Source organism: Bombus pascuorum, chromosome 4, assembly GCF_905332965.1.
Source record: "Bombus pascuorum chromosome 4, iyBomPasc1.1, whole genome shotgun sequence".
Lineage (NCBI taxonomy): Eukaryota > Metazoa > Arthropoda > Insecta > Hymenoptera > Apidae > Bombus > Bombus pascuorum.
The window spans coordinates 4,067,961-4,089,287 of NC_083491.1; the positions used below are offsets into that span (position 1 = coordinate 4,067,961).

Consider the following 21,327-nt stretch of genomic DNA (forward strand, 5'->3'; position numbering starts at 1 on the left):
GAAAAAATGTTTGCTTTTGTATTAATATCTATTTTAATATTTATTAAATTTAATCCTTTATTTGTTATCGACAACTGTTCGTATTTTATCTAGATAAAGCTTTAAATCCATTTAAAAATCATATATGTATATGTATAGCACTTGTATATCGCTCTTTCATTTATCACCTCAAAAAACATATCAAGCAGACTCGATAAAAATAAAACAAGATCTTTGAAAGAATTTGGCTATTAAATTTATGTTTGAAAATAAAACTCCTATTCGTTGAATCAAAATTATTCTTCGTTTATTATTGTCTTGCTATTATCGCTTCCTGTTATAATTGTACATTGGTGAATGGTAATAGTAAACGATGACAAATCGTGTACAATCCTGAGCGTGAAGAATCAGAAACAATATAATAAGTACAAGCTGGTGACGGTTGAGTCTTACGTAATTTCGTAATTAATTAAAGGTAGCTGCCCTTTAAATAAACTTAACATACTTATACGATACATTCTATAAAATACAGAGAGTACAATTATACAATTGCAATACCGTGCGAAGGAAAAAGGAAAAAGTGATTCGCATATGCAGAAATTGCAAATAATTTTGAGAATTAATCTTACATTTCTAATATTTAATACTTATGGAACACGGCACTAATACTTTACTTTTTTCGACCTTAAAATGAAATTATTATTCAGATCGTATTCATAAAAAATTCTATATATAAAAAGTAAAATTTGTATATACGAATTAAGCATTAAAATAAAATCGAGGTCGAAACTTCGATTATTCAAAATTTATTTTGACCTATTACACTTGGTCCTGTCATTTCTTCTATGATAAAAATCTCTTATTATTTTATATTTTCCACTGCACAGTATCACAGTAGATCGACCTACCGGAAAGATTTACAAAAATAACGAATATTTGTATTTAATATTGCCTCGATTAAAAAATTCAGTTGTGGCAACAGAAACCTATTAAAAACTTAACGTTAAAATTTCTAAAAATCAACACCCTGTTCATCGACGCAGTATTTGAACATGTGATAAAAAAAGAATAAGACAACACATTCGTTGAATAAGAGTATAATAATATTTTTAAGTACTATATAATTACGTGATCGATGAACCAAGCGTCTAGAGATTCTCGAAGAATAATAAAAATTAAGTACTTGGATCGTGCAAATTGACCGCCTAATTAATTAAACCTATATTGTACGACAGTCAGCGAAAGAGTTGAGGCAGTTTTACATTCATACAGAATATTACAAGTATTATCATTAACTTACATCGATGTTTAATACTTTGGTTTTCATTTCACACGTCCTATCATCATCGACGTAGTCTATTTTGATTTTTCGCATGAAAAAATATCTCTTATTGCACTTATCATGCATAGAGCGTTTAAACACGTTTATGAATTCAACCAGTGACCATTTTTTATTTTTTTATCATATTTTATTATATGTATGATTACAACACGTAATCATTTTTTTCATTTTCCAAATTTTCCATTAGATTGGTCACCGTGAAATTCACGATTTTATAGCAATCTTCTCTCGATACCTGGAAGACTATGACACGAATGGCGTCCAATATACATTGTAAAATCTCGTTTTCAGAAAATAGAGCGTAGAAAAATTAATGTTTCTCTAAAATATCGCGTAAACGTTTCATTTCGAAGGCTCGAGGTGAAAAAGGGTATAAATAAGGATGATTGTGTGATCATAGATCGATATTTACAGATGATTTCTCCGATGAAAAACAATTCAGTGTTATAAATAATCGTGTTAATAATGGATAGATAATTGAAAATAAAATGTCGTGGAGCAAAGAGATTTCTAAAAATTGTACAACAGCGAATTTGTATACTTTCACCTAACGCGTGAATTCTATTTTTCGTATAAAGGATATAATTTTTTATCGTCTCACATTGCAACTGTGATAAAGTCTTATCAAGGGCTGATATGTACGAGTATACGAAACATGACTTTTAAATATTTGTTAAAAACGTGAGTTATTGTCCTGAGATAAAAAGGCGGAGCTTAGAAATCATAGAAGATCGCCACGAGATCGAAGTATCGCGAAATCTTTCTGAAAGTTAATAAACTTTAAAGATATCTATCGCAAAATATAACAAGATGCAGACAATTGCATCCATTGTTATCGAGTAAAGCTTGATCGATCAGAGAAGTAACAAATACTTCCTGTTCCTTAATAGTAACAATTACAATGTAAGAATATAGTAACTATAACTTATCGAAAAGTAAACCTATGTTCGTATTGGACGTTTAGTATCAATTCCCTTTAAAATTGAAATAAAAATAAAAATGAATAAAATTAAGTACAACGGTTCTAGATCTCGATCCTCTACAAGATCCTCTAAACAGATCTATACGATTTAAAATACTTTAGTTTCTCAATAGAGAATTACAGAATTCCATAATTACATTAAAACTATCACAATTCGAAAAATTACACATTAAACAATATTACCATCAAACTATTCCCTTAAACAACTAAACATCCACCAAACGCAGGTTTCCAACCATCTACCCCCAGACTTCTCAGATTACCGTATCCTGATAAGCAGGGGGTCCACTAAGAACAAATTGCCTCTGGCTCTGCCTAACAATATCCGTTCTGTTGGGAACCTGAGGTGTAGCTCTCACTCCATGATAATTGCTATAACTCGACCTAGCACTAGCTGGTCGATTATTATAGATCTCGTCCAAATCTTCTCCATTTAAGCTTTGCGTACTAGTTTGTTGAAAAGTTGGATTACTCTGACCTTGCCACTGCATTGGACTCAATTCGTTTGGTTGCCAATTATCGGTAAGATTTCTGGTAGAGTTGCTAGCATCCCAATTAGGGTAACTCTGATTCGTATAATTGCTAGTGTTAGAATAATTGTTAGAAGAATCTTGGTTCCATAAGGTAGGAGAAGACACAGCCATATTCACAGCTTCCGGCTGCCAGTTGGAGTTCCTATCTCTGTCCCAACTCATTGAGATTCTATCATAGTTGAGCGTGCCTTGGGACAATGAATTCACATTTTGATTGGTAAGATTGCTGGGCGTTGTATTAGCGTATAGACTTTCCTGGTGGTCCATGATTCTGTTCACGGGATTCTTTCTGCGTGATTGCCTTACAGAACTCCTTCTGCTGGACCTTCTTGTCCCGTCACGAGAGATCACCGATCTTCTTTTCACTCTGCGTGGAGTCATTGGCTTTGGAGACACGCTGTCATCGTGAATCGTGGGCTCTGGCTGAGAGTACTCGATGCTGTACAGAGGCCGCGGTTGCTTTTTCTTCCGCTTAGCTTGGGCTGCGTTGGAAACAAACGAAAAATCTTGTTAGTAGGCGTTCTGTTAAGGTAATTATTTAGTTTGCGCTTGGATACTGACGAGTTAATATCGCAGATTGGTTTTGCAATAATTCTCAATGTAGGTAGTTGCGGTGACTTTGGATGACATTTGAAATCTAAAAATGGAATATTAAATAGATAGGTAAATCTCGAAGTAATAAGTGATTAAAAAGTTACTATAAAGTTTAGGTATTAAATTTTTAACGATTCTTACTCCACGTTTTAACGAAGTTTCTTATAGATCACGTCGGATCTTCACTTTTGGAACGAAGATTAGAAAGTAGTAATATTTTTATAGTAATATTTTCTAAGATTCTTATATTTGGATTTGTATACCAAGCGCAAACTGCAAAGTTAAACACACACTTTTGAGTCAAGTGACAAATGTAGTTGCGTGTTATCGAAGTATCAATACAAATCTTCAACTGTATGAATGAGAAGAACAATCGAAGTGGTTGAATTATTACATGCACAGCGAGAAACACGCTCCCAACGCGATTTGATGGCTGATCGATGTTCATTTCTTTTTTAAATTTTCAAACGATGATGCGACTTTCACGTGATCTTGAGTAATTGAATTAGTTAGACTCTTTTTTAAAGGATCAGTCAGACCTATTCTAAAATCGTCATTTATTCGTTTAACCAAATGGTAAATTATCGTGTAAAGATTTTAGATCGCAGTAATCCAGTAGGAAAGTACTGACTGAGAGACGAAAACATCGAGAATGAAAAAAAAATACAATAAAATAAAATAGTTCCCCGAAAACCCACAGAAGAATAGGAGAATGTTAGAGAAGGAGTGAAAGAAAAGAATGGGGGTTAATAAATAAAAAAGCAAGCAAGTAGTAGGCATTGCACGTTTATTGTCGCCAGTAAACTGCACCAAAAGTAAATTATATGATACAGTAAAATAAATTATACTATAAAATTAAAATCTACGGCCTTAACGAAGTACACAACGACACTACTGTACAAGCTTTCGACAAAAGAAGGAAAAGATAAAAGAATCTTCGATTGTACTACGAACAAACGTTTCAACGTTGAATCTGAAGTGACTCGTTAATATTAAATATTCGGCTAAATCCTCTAGTACATAATGTGAAACGTTTTATTACTCTTATAAATAAATTACGTAAAATACGTAAACGTAATTATATATATGTACAGTATACATTTAATGAGCAATTTACTTGCAAAATACATTAAGTCAAGTATAACTGACTTAAAATATAATAGATGATTAATCATATAATTGTGCAAATAATATTGTATGCAATGTTTGCAAAGTTATTTAATAAGAATTAAACTTAAAATAATATATCTTAAGTAACGCACAGGCAGTATCGTGAGTCGTGAACAAGGTCAGCTTTAGGTCCAATGAGATGTGATGAGAAAAACAACTCATTATTGTATAGAGCTATTTCATTGTGACAGTGACAGATGTTTAGAATAGGTGTATACTTGAATGTAGATACTTAACATTGAAAATTATGTAACTATCAGCATCAATTAATCACTGTAAAACGTAACTCTATCGTTTCATCAGTGCATTTGTATATGCATAGCTTAATAAGCATTGCGTTATAAGTATTGTCTATTATCAGATTGCATTAAATGTTCATTGATCGATTATTGTGCGATTTTGATTGTTGGCAAATTAACCAACTGTTTATCAGAACAGTGGAAACAGTGATATCTTCGTGCTTATTCATAATTTATATTTATACTACCTGAAGAAACCAATTCTTGGTGAGTAAGCAATTTGTATATCTTTCTTTTTTCTTTAATGAAATTGTATATCGTAATTAAATTGATCTTCGACTCTAGAATATAAGCTTAGGTGTTAAATACCTGATGATTCTTTGAATGTTGTTTACTCATCACACTTATGATTGGACTAATATTTCAACGAGCCTTGACCTGCAACTCACAGAACATTCTGTGTAATTAAGATGCACAGAAGTCTATAATAAGAACAGCTTCTTCGTCACTTCAGATTTTTCCTTTTAGCTTCGACATATTATTAGACATTCTTTGATTAATTGATCCATGGAATGTCAAAAGTACTAATTTAATAAAAATTTATGAGGGAGTCTGTGTATATGGTATCTTACAAATTTCGATTATCTGTATACTTTCATCTACATAGATATGCAAAATGTAGCTTCATCGTTGTTTAAAAAAGAAGGATATAAAATAAAATATTCTATTGAACTTAAGAACCGTAAACAAGTATTAGCATGCACTACTAAATACTCATACACGTTTCATTAAAATGAAAAAGTGTTTCGCAGCACCTTATAAACACAAGTTCTTCACCATCATGATACAATAAGCTAATTTCAATGCAGTCTAAAGGTCTCTATCATAATGCTATCTCGTAAGCCAGGCCACGCGTGTCATCAAGGGAATTCTTAATAAGTACTATTCGTATAACAAAAAGCAAAAAAAAATATAAATAATCCTATATATTAGTGAACGTTTACATATAGCGTTTCTTCCATTCATGCTGTACTCTTTGTTCCCTTTCAGATGCAACGTTATTTTGTCTCGTATATTATGAAAGCTCATCTATCAAGCATAGCTTCTTAAAGTTACAAGTTCGATAATAAAAAGATCGAATAAACATTTTCAACCAACATGATTCATAGTTCTATACGTATCACAGTGTATGTATTAATATAAAAATGTATGTTGTCTAATCCAACATGAATCGTATATATGAAAATATCTATGAGCAAATGTAAATAAAAATCTTCATAAAAAAAGAATTAATATAAACACGAAAAAGCAAACGATGCTACTGAACACACATTGTTTATTCCGCGTTATCAGTCGAAATACTTTAAAGACGTAGTAGAAATTATTAACCTGTTACTGTGATGTTAAACAACTGATTTAGGAAAGAAAAAGATATTCTTTCTAGACTAACAAGAAGAAATCAATCGGAGAAGGCACCCTAAGCTAGCTACTCTCTAATCGTTCTATCTATTTGGCAAGGATAGGAATTCTATGTAACACCTTCGAATTCTCTACAAAATAGCATCAAAATACATTTAACCTCAGTCCATATACTGTTTTAATCAATTCGAGGTCGACGATGCACTGTATACATCCTATACTATTAATCCAACGCAATCTCTCTTGGAAAGAATTTTAAGCAAATTAATAATTTAGAAATCTTCAGGAGACACTACACAAAAGTCGAATAGTATAAAAAGAAATGGGTGAAACATTTACATCATTATCGGTTTAAATAAAAAAATGGTTCACTGTTCTGCTTAAATATTAAAAATAGTATCAGGTTTCTCAGGATCGTCTTCAAATGAGACCCCGACCTCGAATGGATTAAGTTAGAAAGAAATAAACTCTATATATATTTTTCTAATTTCTAACAATCTAAAAATTACTGGCATTCAACGACAGAGGTCTACTATCTCTTTTAGACCTATTCTGTTTCTCTTGGTCAATCACGTTCTGTTGATTCTCAATTGCCAATCTTGGATCTGAGTAAAACGACCGCATTGACTGTTCGCGAACGTGATCGGTAAAGACTCTAGGCTTGTTGGGGGCTTTATTTTGCTTTGCTGCAACAGGTCGACATTTGACACGCGGAGATGCAACGGGACTATATTTGGACGAGTGCGGATGGTACAATTTGTTCTTTTGATACTTCAATTTAGCGGCACTGTCCAATGAATCGTATTCGTCGTATGGGGATACAGGCCTCTGTAAATGATCTAACGGATTCGAATAGTCGTTAGAGTAATCAACATACTTTAAGTCGCGACTGGATAGATTGCTTCGTTCAGTTCTGATCGTGTCATTTCTGAAGCTACATTTACTTCGTCCGGAGCTGTTAAATGTTTTATCGCTATGTTTTGGGAAGCTGGTATCGTGACAAACTGATTGATGAGAGCTAGCTGTGCCTGCGGGGTAATTTTGAGCGGAATTTTTGTGAGGGTGGGCAGGTGATGGAAGAGCCGAGTAGCTAACGTACATAGGATGTAACGGCGTGTGGCCTGCCAACCCAAAGTCATCACCTCCCACAAAGTCAACTGAAATATGACGTAGAATCGATTGCATTAGATCGAATTTTATTGTGTTTGTGACGTGAAGGTAGTGATTCTTTTTGATTAGAATTAAATTAGATGGTATATGAGTCTCATTCGAATATAGCCAATTTCACAATAGTTTATACGTTTGCAAACAATACATGTTGTATCAAAGATCGAAAAATAAATTCGCGTAATATTCAAGCTTCAAAGATGTTATTTCACAGTACATTGAACATTCGCAAGAGAATCGATGAGTAATGATGTGCATGAGAGAAACCATTTTACTTCGTGCTTTACAAAAGGAGCAAATGCGTGCAAACCATGAATCAGGCAAAGCACTTACCAAAGTGGAGGATCAAATCCACCAATGAAATCAACTGTAACCGACAACCCTCTTTTCAAGCAATAATAAATCTTAAATTTATGTAATTAAAAAAGAAATATCCAGAATGGCTGGCACAATCTTTTTCTGTAGCGAAACATGTTATTCTGTATTATAAAAAGATTTATCATTGCACGTTTTACTTTTTTAACTGTATAAGAATAAAAAATTAAATTTTGAAAATTTTTCCTAGATCTCGTTTGCCGATATCAGGAAAAATATTACCTAAATTTACCACCAAATAATATTCCAGGATAAAATAGAAAATAATTTCACTCTGCAAACTAATTCTTATGCTAATCTGACACTGGCGTTAATCAAAACAGAAATTCTTGAGTTTTATACTTACAGCTATCATCTTCCTCCAGGAAAACCTTACTTAGACAAATACCACCTACTATTGCAATAAACTAAAACAAAAGAAATATTATTTTAAATATTGTAATTAGTACACTTTTACTAAATAGTGAAACTTAATGGTACTTACACCTAAGATGCATTGAGTAGACGCATGTAAAATTTCAACTACTTCATAATCTAGCACACAATCTGTCACGTTTGTAGGTCGGGCAGGTCTGAATAATTCTGGTTCAGTAACATCATAAATAGCTTTACAACCTGGTCCATTGACATGCCACCAGGAAAAGCTACCAGTACCAAGATTTAAAATATCACTATTCTAAAAGATTAATTATGATTAGAAATCAATTAAAATTATGAAAAGGAAATTACTTAGAAAATGAATACTTACTTTGTCAAGTACACCAACATCAAGGTAGAAACATATCATGAATATATTCCACCCTAACCATAGCGTATTCCATATACAATACTAAAATAAATTTAGTATACAAACAATTATTTTTGTTTATAATAAATATGTATATAAAAATATATTAAAGTAAAATAAAGGGATTGTACTTACTGATATGATATATTTAGGTCTATATTGAAAAGCTCCGAAAAACCCTAAGATTACAAATATAATGTTGAAAAAATTGACCAGTATCGGGGCCCACATAAAGCCCAGAAAGTCGAAGACCTGGCGCTCTACCGTAGTGATCTACAAGCAAAAACGAAATAATTCCAATTAAATTCAATAAATTAACAAAGAGTCTGAATAGAATATGTTTGAATCTTAAAAGATTAATTTCTTTCATTTCTACCAACTCCTTTTTGTCTACAATCTTAATTTGCACCAATTGCTCTGTGTTCTAAATACCCAATTAATCTGATGGATCAAATGCGAGCCAGTGTTCATGAACCATTTAACATATTTTTTGCTTTCAACTAAGATACTTGCTTTAAATAACATCCCATTGTATTTCTACTTTTATCGTACTCAATTTTAAATCTTTTAAAGCTCAATTAATTGATATTGCATCAATTAACACGATATTGAATTAACCGATTTTGTTAAGTTATCCTATTTCATATGCACTTACTGCATTTTTCAATTAGCAAAAACATCTCTATAGTGCAATGTGGAACTCTGTATCGGTATCGATGCGAGTCGACAAGAAAGCGCTTAGAAAGTAGTAAAAGCGGCGTTAAATGGATCGGTCAGTTTCTACACGGAGATCTTTACTCCGCGGAGATAAACCATGCGATCTATAGATCGATAAAGCGATGCGATAATCAAACAAGTGCGTACGTTTCATCGAGCCATGATATCGTCGATAAAACATTTCGAATCGTTTACAGTTTATATCAACGCAACAATCCATAGACCAAACTCTTTAAACTCTTTATTTTTATTTAAAAAATACTCGATGATTAATATCTGTTCAATAATCAGAGTCTTCTCATAAGAATACCACGCAGTGACTCAGTGCTAGAGAAATACGAATTACGTGTGTCACAGGATGACGATAATTTTCTCTATGAGAGGACAAAAACATTTTTCCATCGAAGAAACTCACGAGTTGCAAGGTGCATATTGTCAGCAGGAAGTGCCTTCGATTACAAATTCCCATGTCATTTGGCCAGATAGATGTTTTCGCGTGCGAGGCCACGGGTATCTTTGATCACTCGATAGAAACGATCTCGTTGCACGTTAGCTGCATCACTGTGGCACGTTCCAATGCGTCGCCATGTTTCCTTGGCACTTGTTCCGTCCCTTTCTTGCGACCGACTGGTGCAAGTGACATGCACCGACGTATATACGGACACGATTTTGTAGCCAAGCAACTCGACTACGGTCTACTCGAGCCAGTTCCGTTCTATTGGAACGACGATATAGCTACGCTTTTCTTACTTTGTTACTCTGCCAGTATAATTAGTAGTGGCAGTACGTAAGTACAAATACATACAATTTTGTTGTTTAACCTTAAGCTGTTACGTAGAACAAAGCAATTCTTTACAAATTATGAATCTTTCTTTAGGAATCAACAGGAATTTTTGGCCCCAAATTGGGGATTTGTATTAGGAGAATATGATGTGTAAGGAGGTACCACACAAAATCTCTGTCATACGGTTCTTCTAAAACAACAAATTGTAAATATGTATGTATTACGTTGCAAATACGCACCGATTATAATTAGCTGGACTCCTACGCTTTATGAAAGAGTTTAACCAGAAACCTGCTTGATAGGAATTAACAGAGGAATTAATAAAGAATTAATTCACTTATTTTTAGATGTTACTCAAAGTTAGGGAACATGAGTTTTCTTTTTACATAGTTCACGGGTTAATCAAGAATTCTAATTGCGGAAGTGCTACGCATTAAAGGTGGAAGAAGCTATGTATGTATGTATGTATTTAAAAGTTTTCCTTAGAATGGAACGAACGATTTAAATGAGTAGACTATAGCGTATAGAAGAGCGTATTGTGTTTTTGTTCTACCATGTACGGAATGCATTGTGAATTTCGGTGTTTGTGAATGGTGACACGCGCAATACGTATTACGTGTTTATATAGTATACATTATGCTGATAGGTGAAATAAAAATGACGCATTTTTAATTTTAATAAAATATTTTCAGCGAGCGGGATTTTTATTCCTATAAGTAGATATATAATTTATATAGTTTTACAATTAATAACTTTTAGAGGATGAAATTCTATTTGAAACGGATGCGCAGCAAAGTGGTGTTGCATTTACTTGCTTATTTAAAAACTTAGTGCCACATTTTTGTTGCCTGCAACGGGTTCGATCCTTTTTCGTCTTGTCAGGTCATTCTCCTTTATTTCCCCTGTTTTCCGCTCTTTGTATTCCTCTCTACCTACCGATCTTTTACGTACATTGCGTTCTGGGTCAGTTTTTGATCCCCTTTTTACACTCATTTCCTATCTTATATGTATATCTTCTTTAAACATATACTTGAATAAAGGCAATGGAGAGTTTTAGATACGTAAAAGTCTTGTAAAATTCTCTTAATTATCTTTATAAACGCAATTAGTATTCATTATGTTCATAAATAATATTAAAATGTATTATTATAAATTGTAACACAATTTATTTTGTACCAAATGAATAAATAAAGTTTTTTATCAAATATTAAATAACTTCACTTATTTATTTATTATTCCTGGATAGTCTCTTGTTTACTCACCTTAGATTATAAATTTTTATTTGAAAGCTTCCAAGATAAAAGGAGCACAGAATCATAATTGAATGGTCACTTAGAGGGAAGAAAGGAAATATAAAATACAAAAAAAATTTAATATCAATTTTATTATACGCATCCGATATTAAAAGACTTTTTTTTATTAAGAACATACGTACAAAAATCATGAAGCTATTGGAGAAAAAGCATCAACACGTAAAAACGTTAAAAATTTTTGAAATGTGCTCGTTTCATGAACTCCGAAACACTACGCACATCTAGCGGTGAATAGGTGAAACGTGATGAATAGGTGATCGACAGAAGGTAAAATTAAGAAATCCAACTTCTCAGTTCCGAGACAGAATTTTTTAACTTTTGACGTTTCAAACGAATGTTTTGACCTAAATAATTAGCTAAAATTAGTTTTGTTTAAGTATGCCTAGTTTCCCAATTATAAGCAATTTTAGAAAATCATTTAATCAATAGACAATGTAACACTATCGCCATCTAACTCTGAATAGATAAAACTAATCGACAGAAGATAAAATTAAGAAGTTCAAATTTCCCGATTCCGAGGCTAGATGGCTATAGCGTTCCATAGTTCATAAAATAGACGATTTTTAAAAATTGTTTATAACTATAAAATATTTAGAAGAAACTGATTTCAATTACATCGTTAGGCTCTAAATTTATGTCGTCAAAAATTAAACTCTCATTCGACCCATTAGTCGAGAAATTTGAATTTTTTAATTTTGCCACCTGATAATTAGTTCCACCTTTTCACCGCTATGTGGCGGTAGTTTTTCGTGACCCATGAAACGAAGGAATTTAAAAAATTTCTAATATTTAATAAACTATTGAAATAATCTGTTCAACGATCATTACAAATTATTTCAAAAGACATAATCTTTGATTTACGATATTAAATACCATACAATATTTTATATAATTCTTTCTCATTTGTAATATCAATTTTAATTAAGTAATCTTGTTGATCGCGAAAAAGAACCGTAGTAATAAAGAATAGGAAAATAAAAATTCGAAATCATTAATTTATAGAAATAATTAAAACGAAGATACTTTTACAGCACTTGATACTATTGTACTATTGATTTATATATATTAAAAATTGATTTTCCAATGTATAAAACGCAACGAGTGAACGTAATTCCATTACAAAATAAAAAAGACATCAGAAGATCGAACTTCCCGTCAAATCTTTCAAAATACTAATGTCGATAAACGAAATTATGTTTGTATAAATTAATCTGCGTATGAATAAATTCGATATTAATTAAAAAAAAAAAAGAAAAAGAAAGGAGAGAAAAGGAGGAAAAAAAGGAGAAATACCAAAGCCGTTTCCAATTTAAACTTTTACATTAATTAAAAATGCGGCTTAGGAATACTGTCGTTGTCGAAGGATACCTAAACTGGACGTCACTAAAGTCCACGTATTAAAATTTTTAAAGGCGTTTCTCTTACCTTGCCTCTGGTGTTTCCTTTTCTGTAGCCACATCTTTGAAGAAGGTAAAAGTAGAAGAAGGATAAAATACCGATAATAATTCTACCTCTAACAGTACGCTCCGATCTTTACAAATTTTTCCAAACGAAGAATTCCCTTTACCTCGTCTGAAAAAAAAAAAGAAAAAATAGAAAAATTCAATCCTTACGTGATCGCAATTTTATAGCATCGATGAAACTCGAAGAAGAAGGGAAAACGCGCAGAGTAACCTTTGCCAAATAATAATCGATCGTTTATGCGACATTTTTAGTATTTAAAAATAATTACGAAAATTCGCATGGACGGAGAGTCGACATAAGCAGCTTCATATAAGCTATATTCAAAATAGACTATACTTTTGTTTGATACTTTTAATACTCTATTTATAGAAACAGCCATCGATTATCTGTTTGCACGTTTTATTAATAGACAAGTGCGTACATCGCTCGTCGCTGCTTAAGAATGCGAAAAGATATAATCGATTCGGACACGAACAGCACCTGGACCGCGGAGACTTCTACATCCACGCTTCCGGTATTCGACAAACGTACTCCGTTTGGAACCGACAAACTAATTGGATCCCCTGTGAACAATTTTGTTCACATACACGCGTTAAAAGAGATAAAAACAGGCGTTCTATCTTTTTTAAAAGAGGTACACACCTTCGTCCGATTTATATTCGTAATAGAATTTATTATTATCTTAAGAGGATTTAAAACGTAAATCGATGTGTTTTATTTAATGTGTTAAATTTCATGTTTTACTTATTGATAATAGAATATAAACGATGATCTTTGTGTTACAGATACGGCTCGTTTAAGGTGCGCTGAAGGCACGTTTCGCGTGCAAAACATTTACGGCGATGGTAATTGCATGTTTCGAGCGATTAGCTACATTTTATGGCAAAACGAGGACGAACATCGGTATCTGCGATCAATGGTGTGCTTCGTTTTCGTTTATGCGATTCTTTCAGGCAAACTATGAAAAATATCTATAGTACAGCAAAATAAATTGCTCGAAATAATCAAAGACTCCATAGAAAGAATATTAAAAAATATATAAAAATGTTCTATAGAGGAACTAAAATTGAATATTTAACGCATCGAAGAGAGACCAAATTTGATCCGTATTTGATCAAACGAAGGAAACTCTTTCGACGAACAAAAGATCCTCCATTTACTTCGAGCAATTTATATCTAATATCTATCAGTATCTATATAGCTTCTTATCTTAACAAAATTTCTAATTTAGAAACTATCCCATAGAATCTTACGAATCTTCAAATCGTTTTAACGCTTCCTTTTTATCTTAATTACAATTTTTCTTTTAAAATTCTTTTACTCAATTACAATTTTTCTTTTAAAATTCGTTTACTCAATTACAATTTTTCTTTTAAAATTCTTTTACTCAATTACAATTTTTCTTTTAAAATTCTTTTACTCGATTACAATTTTTCTTTTAAGTAAAAGAATTTTTCGTTCGATTTCAAGGAACAGTTAAGTCTTTTCTCGCATGCCCTTCGCATCTTTTATTTCTACGAACGATAGAATCTTGTCCGACAGGTTGTGCAACACATCAAGGAAAATTGGCACGAGTACGGACCTTTCGTGATAGCCGAATGGAACATATCGGATCGGCAAACTTATGAAAATTATATGGACATGGTGGGCACGTTCGCCAGTGAACTCGAATGCACAGTCGCCACCAAGATGTATAACATGAATCTGTCGATCTATCGCGAGATCAAAGACAGACCCGAACTTAAACGAGTATTTCACAATCATGTGAGCTCGCAATACGCTACAGCTAGACTGTTATTCACCGGTAATTCGGACAGCGGTCATTACGACGTGCTAGTTCCTGATTGACGAACGTTTTTCAAGCAAAAACAACCGAATACTTAATAATAACATACGTGTTATTTTTTCTTTTCTAATGCATATATAATTTGTACTATATCTCTCATATACGGAAACTTTGTAATTATCGTCGATTATTCTTTAAACTTTGCGTCACTATTTCGATGTTCTCTCCCTTCGATTGTGTAGACTTTTGAATTGTCGAACGATACGCGAGAGATTAGAATAAAATTTCATTTTGTACGCATGCACTTTGCTTTTCTTTTAATCATTAAGAGAACTTCCGAGGCTGTTCTTTGAAACATCGTAGATCGTAGTATGGCGATTTCTAGACATCCTCCTTTTAATAATTCTATTGAGCGTAACGCGAGAGAGGGCTCATATTTACGCGTGATAATCGCATCCTTGAAAGTGGGTCCACTCTGTGAGCAACGTTATTCCGTTGTAGATCATACAACTGAAAAATAAAATAGGTAAATAAGGAGTTGCCACGAGTTTGTTTTATGTAGGAGATCTTCAAATTTGATGTCAATATTTATTTATCAAATAGATCGTAGGAGAAAGATTTGAGAAAATTAATAGATCGATATTATTTAAAGATCGTTCTTTTTTTTTCTAGAATGCTAAAAATTAGTTTTTACTCTGTATTTATCTTTTTATACCTTATGTGATACAGCGATTTGGATATCCAGCTGACGCTCATATTATACCGATTGGTCTGTACTGCTTTCACAATGTTCTTGGCCACTCGTTCTTCGTTCTCTCTCGATGTACTGTGACAGTCACAGAAATCCAATTAATTTGGCGTAATTAAATTAAGAAACCCAAAAAAAGGAACTTATATACAGTGACTCTTATTAATATTTGCATAAACACTGTGTAAATATTAATAAGAATCACCGTAGGTGGAAAAGTCTTGTAAACGATCTACATTTTTTTAACTGAAGAAATATTTGCCCAAGTAACTCGAAGAAGCAGTCTTTCTATGAAAAACACTGAATATTCCGATTATTATTTTTATCTAAATGTTTGAAGTACCATTACCTGCATTCTCTAATTGGAGAGAATGCCAAAAATGTTAAATCGTTACTATGATGGCTCAATTCTTGACACATGCATTCCATGAAACCTGCATCAAACATTAAATTAATTATTAATTTTTAAATCAATTATTAAATTATCGATTATTAGTGAATTAGTAATGTCAATAATATTCAAAGATGCTTACTCATTACAGCTGCCCTGGAACCATGATAAGCGTCTTTATTCGATGCGATTGGGGTCACTCCGATTATATAGGCTCGTTTTTGATCCAATATCATTGGAAGAAACGCGAGGACTGTCTGTAAATGCAATGGAAGAAATACCTTAACATATTCCGTACATTCGCGTTAGAATCGAATATAAACCTTTTTTACTAACAATTTGAACGGTCGTGTTACTTTTTAACGAAATCAAACTAAGAAGGTATTTAAAAAAATTTATAAATTTGTAATACCCTGCCAATTCCTTCATCTTCTTCGATATCTTACATAATTCTGTCTTTCTATCCTATAGATAAAATTGTACTCATCATCCACAAGGTCATTCACGTGTCTTATAATAATCGCTAACAAATTAAACAATAATTAATAAATATCTCTACCCAGCAATAATAAATAAAATTATAAATTGATTTCAATCCTTCCTTTTAACGATTCTTAATTGCCTGAAAAAAATTAATTGTCAGGTGAAAATTAAAATTGCGAACGAAGATTAACGTGTCCGTTGATCGTATTCTTTAAAAAGTTCCAACAAAAAGAAGCAAAGAGGAACAACCAGAAAGACAAGTTTATATACCCAAAAATGAGTCATTAAAGTCTTGCTGGTCGTGTCGAAGATGTCCTCGCTCGAATTGCCAATACAGGTCACTAAAGTGTTGATCTTTCCGATATCGTCTTTCACTTTTTGGGCTGTTCTTCTAATGTCATCTCTATTTGAGAAATCGCACTCGTAAGCAGATATAGTCGAGCTGCATCGTGAAGAATCGTCCTCTCTGTCCCTCGGCTTGGCTTCGTCGCTGATGAGATGCTGTTGTTTCAATCTCGATGCTGTTTCCTCGATTAACTCGTGATCGTTGTCCACGCAGATAACGGAACACCCGCTTTTCACGAATTCAGCCGCGAGGGATTTGCCTAAAGAGGAAGTAGCACCGGCCACCTGAACGACATAAAGTTATAAATAAGACTATTAAAAAGTTCGTTTTCGATCACAGCAAGGTCTTTCGGTAAATTTCAACTTTCGAATTTCGCGTTAAGCTTCAAAATTTGAAGTTGGGAATCTTTCATTGAAAAGTTTAACTTTCGAAATTTTTTATTTCAAGCGTATAATGTGAAGGATCGCGAGAGATGCTTCGTATTCTTACCAAAACTACGTCTCCAGTCAAATCTCTCGGTGGTTCCGGCAGCAGAGATTTGAATATCTTAAGGATTCTCAGGAAAATTGATAGCAACGTAGTAATTACGAATTCAATGCTGAGAAAGAGCCAAATGGTGAAGGAAGAGTATGTTATTCTTGAGCCCACGATCACCATCTCGTCTTTTATGGGATGCATTGCACTGAAAGGAAAAAGAAATTAAAATTAGTAGAAATTAGCAAGAAAATAAAGGAGATGCCAATACTTTCCGATTAATGCAAGTTGTATACTAAACTATTTCATAAGAAACACTTTATTTTTATTCTAACGATTAACTGCTCTCCTTCTATCATTAACCAGTGATACAAACAAGTATTTATAATTTATGCCTGATAATTTAATTAAGGAAATAAATTATGAAAGATACGATACGATAAAAAAAGAATGTCAAAGTCAGAGGATTCAGTATCGAAGAATTATAAAGATAGATATATGAGAAAATTTCATGACGAAAGAGCGAACACCAGAGAGCTCCGCGTCAATTCCACAACACTCGACAAATGACGCGCTATCGTACAGGAGCCTCGTGTACCGTAGTATACTAATTATATCCGGAAATATTGGTATCCAGTAATATAGCGAAAGTGTATCAACATTGCGTAATGGGACAATTAGTAACTCGTGAAATGACTACGAAGCCCCATCGCCGTACGGCCGATTTTATGGTTGAAGTTTAATGTGTAGCTTAATATCACTGGCCAGGTTACCAACTCGAGCTCCTTATGAACCTCTTATCCCCCCTTGTTGAGCTTATAAATCGCTTGAACGCTATCGTGCCGGCTTCTATACTTTTCTTTTTCAAAACATTTTATTCGCATAATCGAACATGCAAATCGGAGTGTTAAATTGTAATAGTGTAGTTTCGTTCGATATTACGATGCTGGTACTTTTTTGCCTAGGAGAATAATCCTTTGAAAAGGAAAAGAAAATCTCGAATCCAGTCGCAATAACCTCCCTTTTATTGTGTTTTTTAGAATTCTACCATCTAATTCCAGAACTAATCTTGGCATGTTAATTAAGATAAAACAAGTACATATCATGTTTTACAAGCAGACTTACGTAATAAAACCATATGTATGTTAATCCTCGCTTATCAATACTTGAATCTTTCGTCATCGAGGAAATTACGAATTTTATTAAAATGGATATTTAGATTTACGTACATTTTTACATTTGCATATATGTACTTAATTACAATATAGTTTTATAATGTAGTATTGTTAATGATATCATAATAAATTGTACTATTATGTTTAAACAAATAGTGTTATTAATATATTTATATACTAATATAATTTAGATACTATATATTAGTAAATCAATTTTTATAAATACAAAATAAATACTAAAATAAATTCCAAGTCCCTTTATTTTATTTTCTCCAACAATTTATATACGTATATCGTCATGTTTATTAAACAAGGGAAAACAATGGCCTTTTATGAAATATAAAAGCGCATAAAGCGTGCAAGGTATTGCATAGAGGAACAGTTCTCTCTCCCTCTCTTTCGATTGTAATAGTAACAACCTGCATCGATAACTGCAAAACTACGTAGTCTAGACACCTATCATGATATACATATAGAATTATAAATCAAAAACAGGAAAAGTCTGCACACATTATGTAACAGCTATTACGTGAAAGAGTGTACTGGGTCTGAATGATCGCATATAGATACAGAATTTAACTAGCCATAGCCCACGTACCAGTATGATTGCATGTCTAGTTAAATTTCTTCCGGGTGTCCCGCGACTGATTTTCTCTCTTTATTCGTGAAATAGCTAGTCCGTTACGAATTATTGTTATTTCCCTTTTTCTTTTTGCGTTAAAAGTGAGCGATCGAGAAAGAAGGAAGCGATAGTTAAGGTGAACTGAAACCAGATCCTTGTTCAGTGTTGGTTGTGTTCGATAAACTAAAATAAGAGACCGGAGAAGATGTGATTCGGCGTTTTGAAGAAAAATGGGGCACGTTAGTAAGTGAAAGAAATTGGAAATATTTGTTTAAAAAATAGTAAGAACGTGTTTTAATAAGAAAGTATATCGCGAACGCGGAGCTTCGGATTTAAATGTTTAAACTTTTGAACCCGTTAAATTGGAAATTGAATCTCTTAATTTGACATTTTAGGTTTAAACTTTGAAAGTCGTAACATTCTGGTAGCCTCTAAAAAGTATTCTTGAAAAAGACACCAAAAGTATCTGAGATTATCTTCTTCGTATAAATCCGCGAGGAAACTGCCGCGCGGTTTATTTCGAAGTTTTCATCTATATCGAAGAGTATTACAACAATGTTTGTAACTTTTAAAACATCCAACATATTTTTATGAAATTTGAAATCGAGACTCCTTACACAGTAATTATTTTACAATTAATTTATGAGATACTTGCTCTATTCGAGCAAGATTTTATTTAAATTCAATTACACAAATGAATGATCGAACGATCGAATTTTTTATTTTAAACAAAATACATATATTCCATTTCGATACTAATAATTTTTTATTGTTTCATATTTTTCGATGCACGTGTCTCTCCGAAGAAGTGCGTAGGTAACGATGTAAACAAATGTAAATCGTTCATTGTGTGTATTGTATTGGCATCTTGATAACATATTTTCCTATTACCTTCAACTTTTTCAACCGTATGTTTTTTCACGAATAAAATTATATGTTGAGTATGATTACAGATTGAGTATAACTACAATGTTTGAACACCTTATTTATGTGTCTCCGGCATTTTACAAGCAGTCAACAAAAACCATATTTTCATGACTTCTGACAATGATGTGTTAATATATACGTATTACACAAAAAACTATGTGTATTAAACAAGTAAAATTTATATTTCTGCCAATCACAATAAGTGTTCTAACATATTTAAAAACAATTAATACAATAATATTATTATAGATAAATATACGTATAGAGCAATAATTTCTCAAACACATTGGTGTCTATGTCTGTGCGAGTTACCGTATAATGTATACATGTATGAATGAATACATGTAAGAAAATTTTATTTCTGAGCCTTTCAAATTCCACAATTCTACATATAAACATTTTTAGATTTAACGAAATTTTACTTTTCGAAGCCTTACATACACGATATTGTTGTCTTGTGAGTAACTCTAAAGGTAGATATAACTGGAATTCCATTTTTGTATTTTCAAGTTAAAATTTGGTAGATTTCCAAAAAGAAAGAGTAATCGTGCGATAACCCTATGAAGTTGGCGTCATTGACTTTTAACGTTGCATCCTTGTTTGGAAAGGTTTATCATGAACTTGCCTTTCGATTTTTTAGTTTGTTTCAAGGTAAACTTGTTTAGCGAAACCACGTAAAAGATGCTTATAAATCACTCCTTATATTTCGTTATTAGATTAAAATATATGTATATCACACGATCTCTTTCATTTCTTTTTAATTACATTTATTAATCACATTAAAGTCACTGTAAAGAGATTCATTTAGTTAACGACAGACATCATAGAGTGGAAAACACTTTGCTTGAAACTCACAAACTTTATAGCAGGATTTTTAAAAATATTTTAAATAATTATAGCGAAATTATATCGAAAGTTGGAATAGAAGACTTACCAGAAATCACTGAAGCGTTACTTTATAAAGATTGAATGATCTTCGAAGAATTTTATGGAAGTACTAGCAGAAGATGCGGCTGCTCGTGGCAGATCTGCAACTGGGTTTCACTTAGCTACGCAGTACTGCACTCACGTACAGGAAAATACCGCGTGCTACAATTTCGTAGAATTTTATTGAATAACAAACGAAGATACAGAAACATATTTCATTAACGACTAGTTTGTAATGTATCGCTATATACTCATAAAGCGAAAATAAAAATTTTTCTTGCAAGATTAGAAATTACTCACATTTACAAAAGATATTGCCATGTTCGTGTAGTTTTCTTTATTTTTTACGGCTGCTGCCATTCCTTTCGGTAACGATTTAAATAAACAATGCAGTTTTTCAAGACATATAAATAGATGGCAATTTTATATATATATTTATATTTTTTTTTCCTATATATATATATATATATTTTCAATTTCTGTTCAGATGACTTTGCTGATCATATAGTTTCGCGAGACATGCCGAGAAAACCATATCACAGTTAACGAATTTATGTTTCCACAATGGAATCTAAAATTTCGC

General features: G+C 32.5%; 3 protein-coding genes and 1 long non-coding RNA gene across 9 annotated transcripts; 2 read left to right on the forward strand and 2 right to left on the reverse strand.

Annotated features, from left to right (window-relative positions):
• Positions 1-264: 264 nt before the first annotated feature.
• LOC132906277 (sodium/potassium-transporting ATPase subunit beta-1-interacting protein) lies at positions 265-9,945 on the reverse strand. Of its 3 annotated transcripts, XR_009657952.1 has the most exons (7): positions 9,720-9,945; positions 8,723-8,860; positions 8,549-8,629; positions 8,285-8,476; positions 8,147-8,207; positions 5,209-7,415; positions 4,201-5,087 (listed from the first exon to the last, which is right to left on the reverse strand). XR_009657952.1 is itself a non-coding variant. In XM_060958311.1 (6 exons), the coding sequence occupies exons 1-6, from the start codon at positions 9,771-9,773 to the stop codon at positions 2,558-2,560; spliced, it is 1,287 nt and encodes a 428-aa protein (XP_060814294.1). In that variant the 5' UTR covers positions 9,774-9,942; the 3' UTR covers positions 265-2,557. The 3 variants fall into 3 exon arrangements, 2 of the variants coding, with proteins under 2 accessions (XP_060814294.1, XP_060814296.1); XM_060958311.1 differs by lacking the exons at positions 4,201-5,087; positions 5,209-7,415 and adding an exon at positions 265-3,318 and having other exon boundaries at positions 9,720-9,942; XM_060958313.1 differs by having other exon boundaries at positions 4,201-7,415.
• A 13-nt stretch (positions 9,946-9,958) lies between these two features.
• On the forward strand, positions 9,959-10,746 carry LOC132906297 (uncharacterized). Its single transcript, XR_009657956.1, has 3 exons — positions 9,959-10,091; positions 10,182-10,301; positions 10,436-10,746. It is a non-coding gene; the product is annotated as an uncharacterized LOC132906297 (long non-coding RNA).
• A 784-nt stretch (positions 10,747-11,530) lies between these two features.
• On the forward strand, positions 11,531-14,719 carry LOC132906105 (uncharacterized). The gene is made up of 4 exons (XM_060957972.1): positions 11,531-11,560; positions 13,235-13,499; positions 13,651-13,784; positions 14,408-14,719. The coding sequence occupies exons 1-4, from the start codon at positions 11,531-11,533 to the stop codon at positions 14,711-14,713; spliced, it is 735 nt and encodes a 244-aa protein (XP_060813955.1). The 3' UTR covers positions 14,714-14,719.
• Positions 13,248-20,897, reverse strand: LOC132906279 (short-chain dehydrogenase/reductase family 16C member 6-like). 4 transcript variants are annotated; one of them, XM_060958316.1, is made up of 7 exons: positions 20,752-20,897; positions 17,109-17,301; positions 16,544-16,903; positions 15,933-16,047; positions 15,749-15,833; positions 15,367-15,477; positions 13,248-15,161 (listed from the first exon to the last, which is right to left on the reverse strand). In XM_060958316.1, the coding sequence occupies exons 2-7, from the start codon at positions 17,295-17,297 to the stop codon at positions 15,089-15,091; spliced, it is 933 nt and encodes a 310-aa protein (XP_060814299.1). In that variant the 5' UTR covers positions 17,298-17,301; positions 20,752-20,897; the 3' UTR covers positions 13,248-15,088. The 4 variants fall into 4 exon arrangements, with proteins under 4 accessions (XP_060814299.1, XP_060814298.1, XP_060814300.1 ...); XM_060958315.1 differs by lacking the exon at positions 20,752-20,897 and adding an exon at positions 18,867-19,074; XM_060958317.1 differs by lacking the exon at positions 20,752-20,897 and adding an exon at positions 17,692-17,860.
• Positions 20,898-21,327: the final 430 nt, after the last annotated feature.

Bases quoted from the DNA above. Each gene is read 5' to 3' on its own strand.
- LOC132906277 (XM_060958311.1), bottom strand. From the start codon at position 9,773: ATGGGAATTTGTAATCGAAGGCACTTCCTGCTGACAATATGCACCTTG. The intron at 8,477-8,548 runs GTAAGTATTCAT...TTAATCTTTTAG, and splicing joins ATGTTGGTGTACTTGACAAA to AATAGTGATATTTTAAATCT. The intron at 3,319-8,146 runs GTAAGTATAAAA...TTTCCAACGCAG, and splicing joins CCTGGAGGAAGATGATAGCT to CCCAAGCTAAGCGGAAGAAA.
- LOC132906105 (XM_060957972.1), top strand. From the start codon at position 11,531: ATGAAGCTATTGGAGAAAAAGCATCAACAC. The intron at 11,561-13,234 runs GTAAAAACGTTA...CTCTATTTATAG, and splicing joins TGGAGAAAAAGCATCAACAC to AAACAGCCATCGATTATCTG. The intron at 13,500-13,650 runs GTACACACCTTC...TTTGTGTTACAG, and splicing joins TTCTATCTTTTTTAAAAGAG to ATACGGCTCGTTTAAGGTGC.
- LOC132906279 (XM_060958315.1), bottom strand. The intron at 16,904-17,108 runs GTAAGAATACGA...TATGTCGTTCAG, and splicing joins TGACTGGAGACGTAGTTTTG to GTGGCCGGTGCTACTTCCTC. The intron at 15,478-15,748 runs GTAATGGTACTT...TGACTGTCACAG, and splicing joins TCTCCAATTAGAGAATGCAG to TACATCGAGAGAGAACGAAG.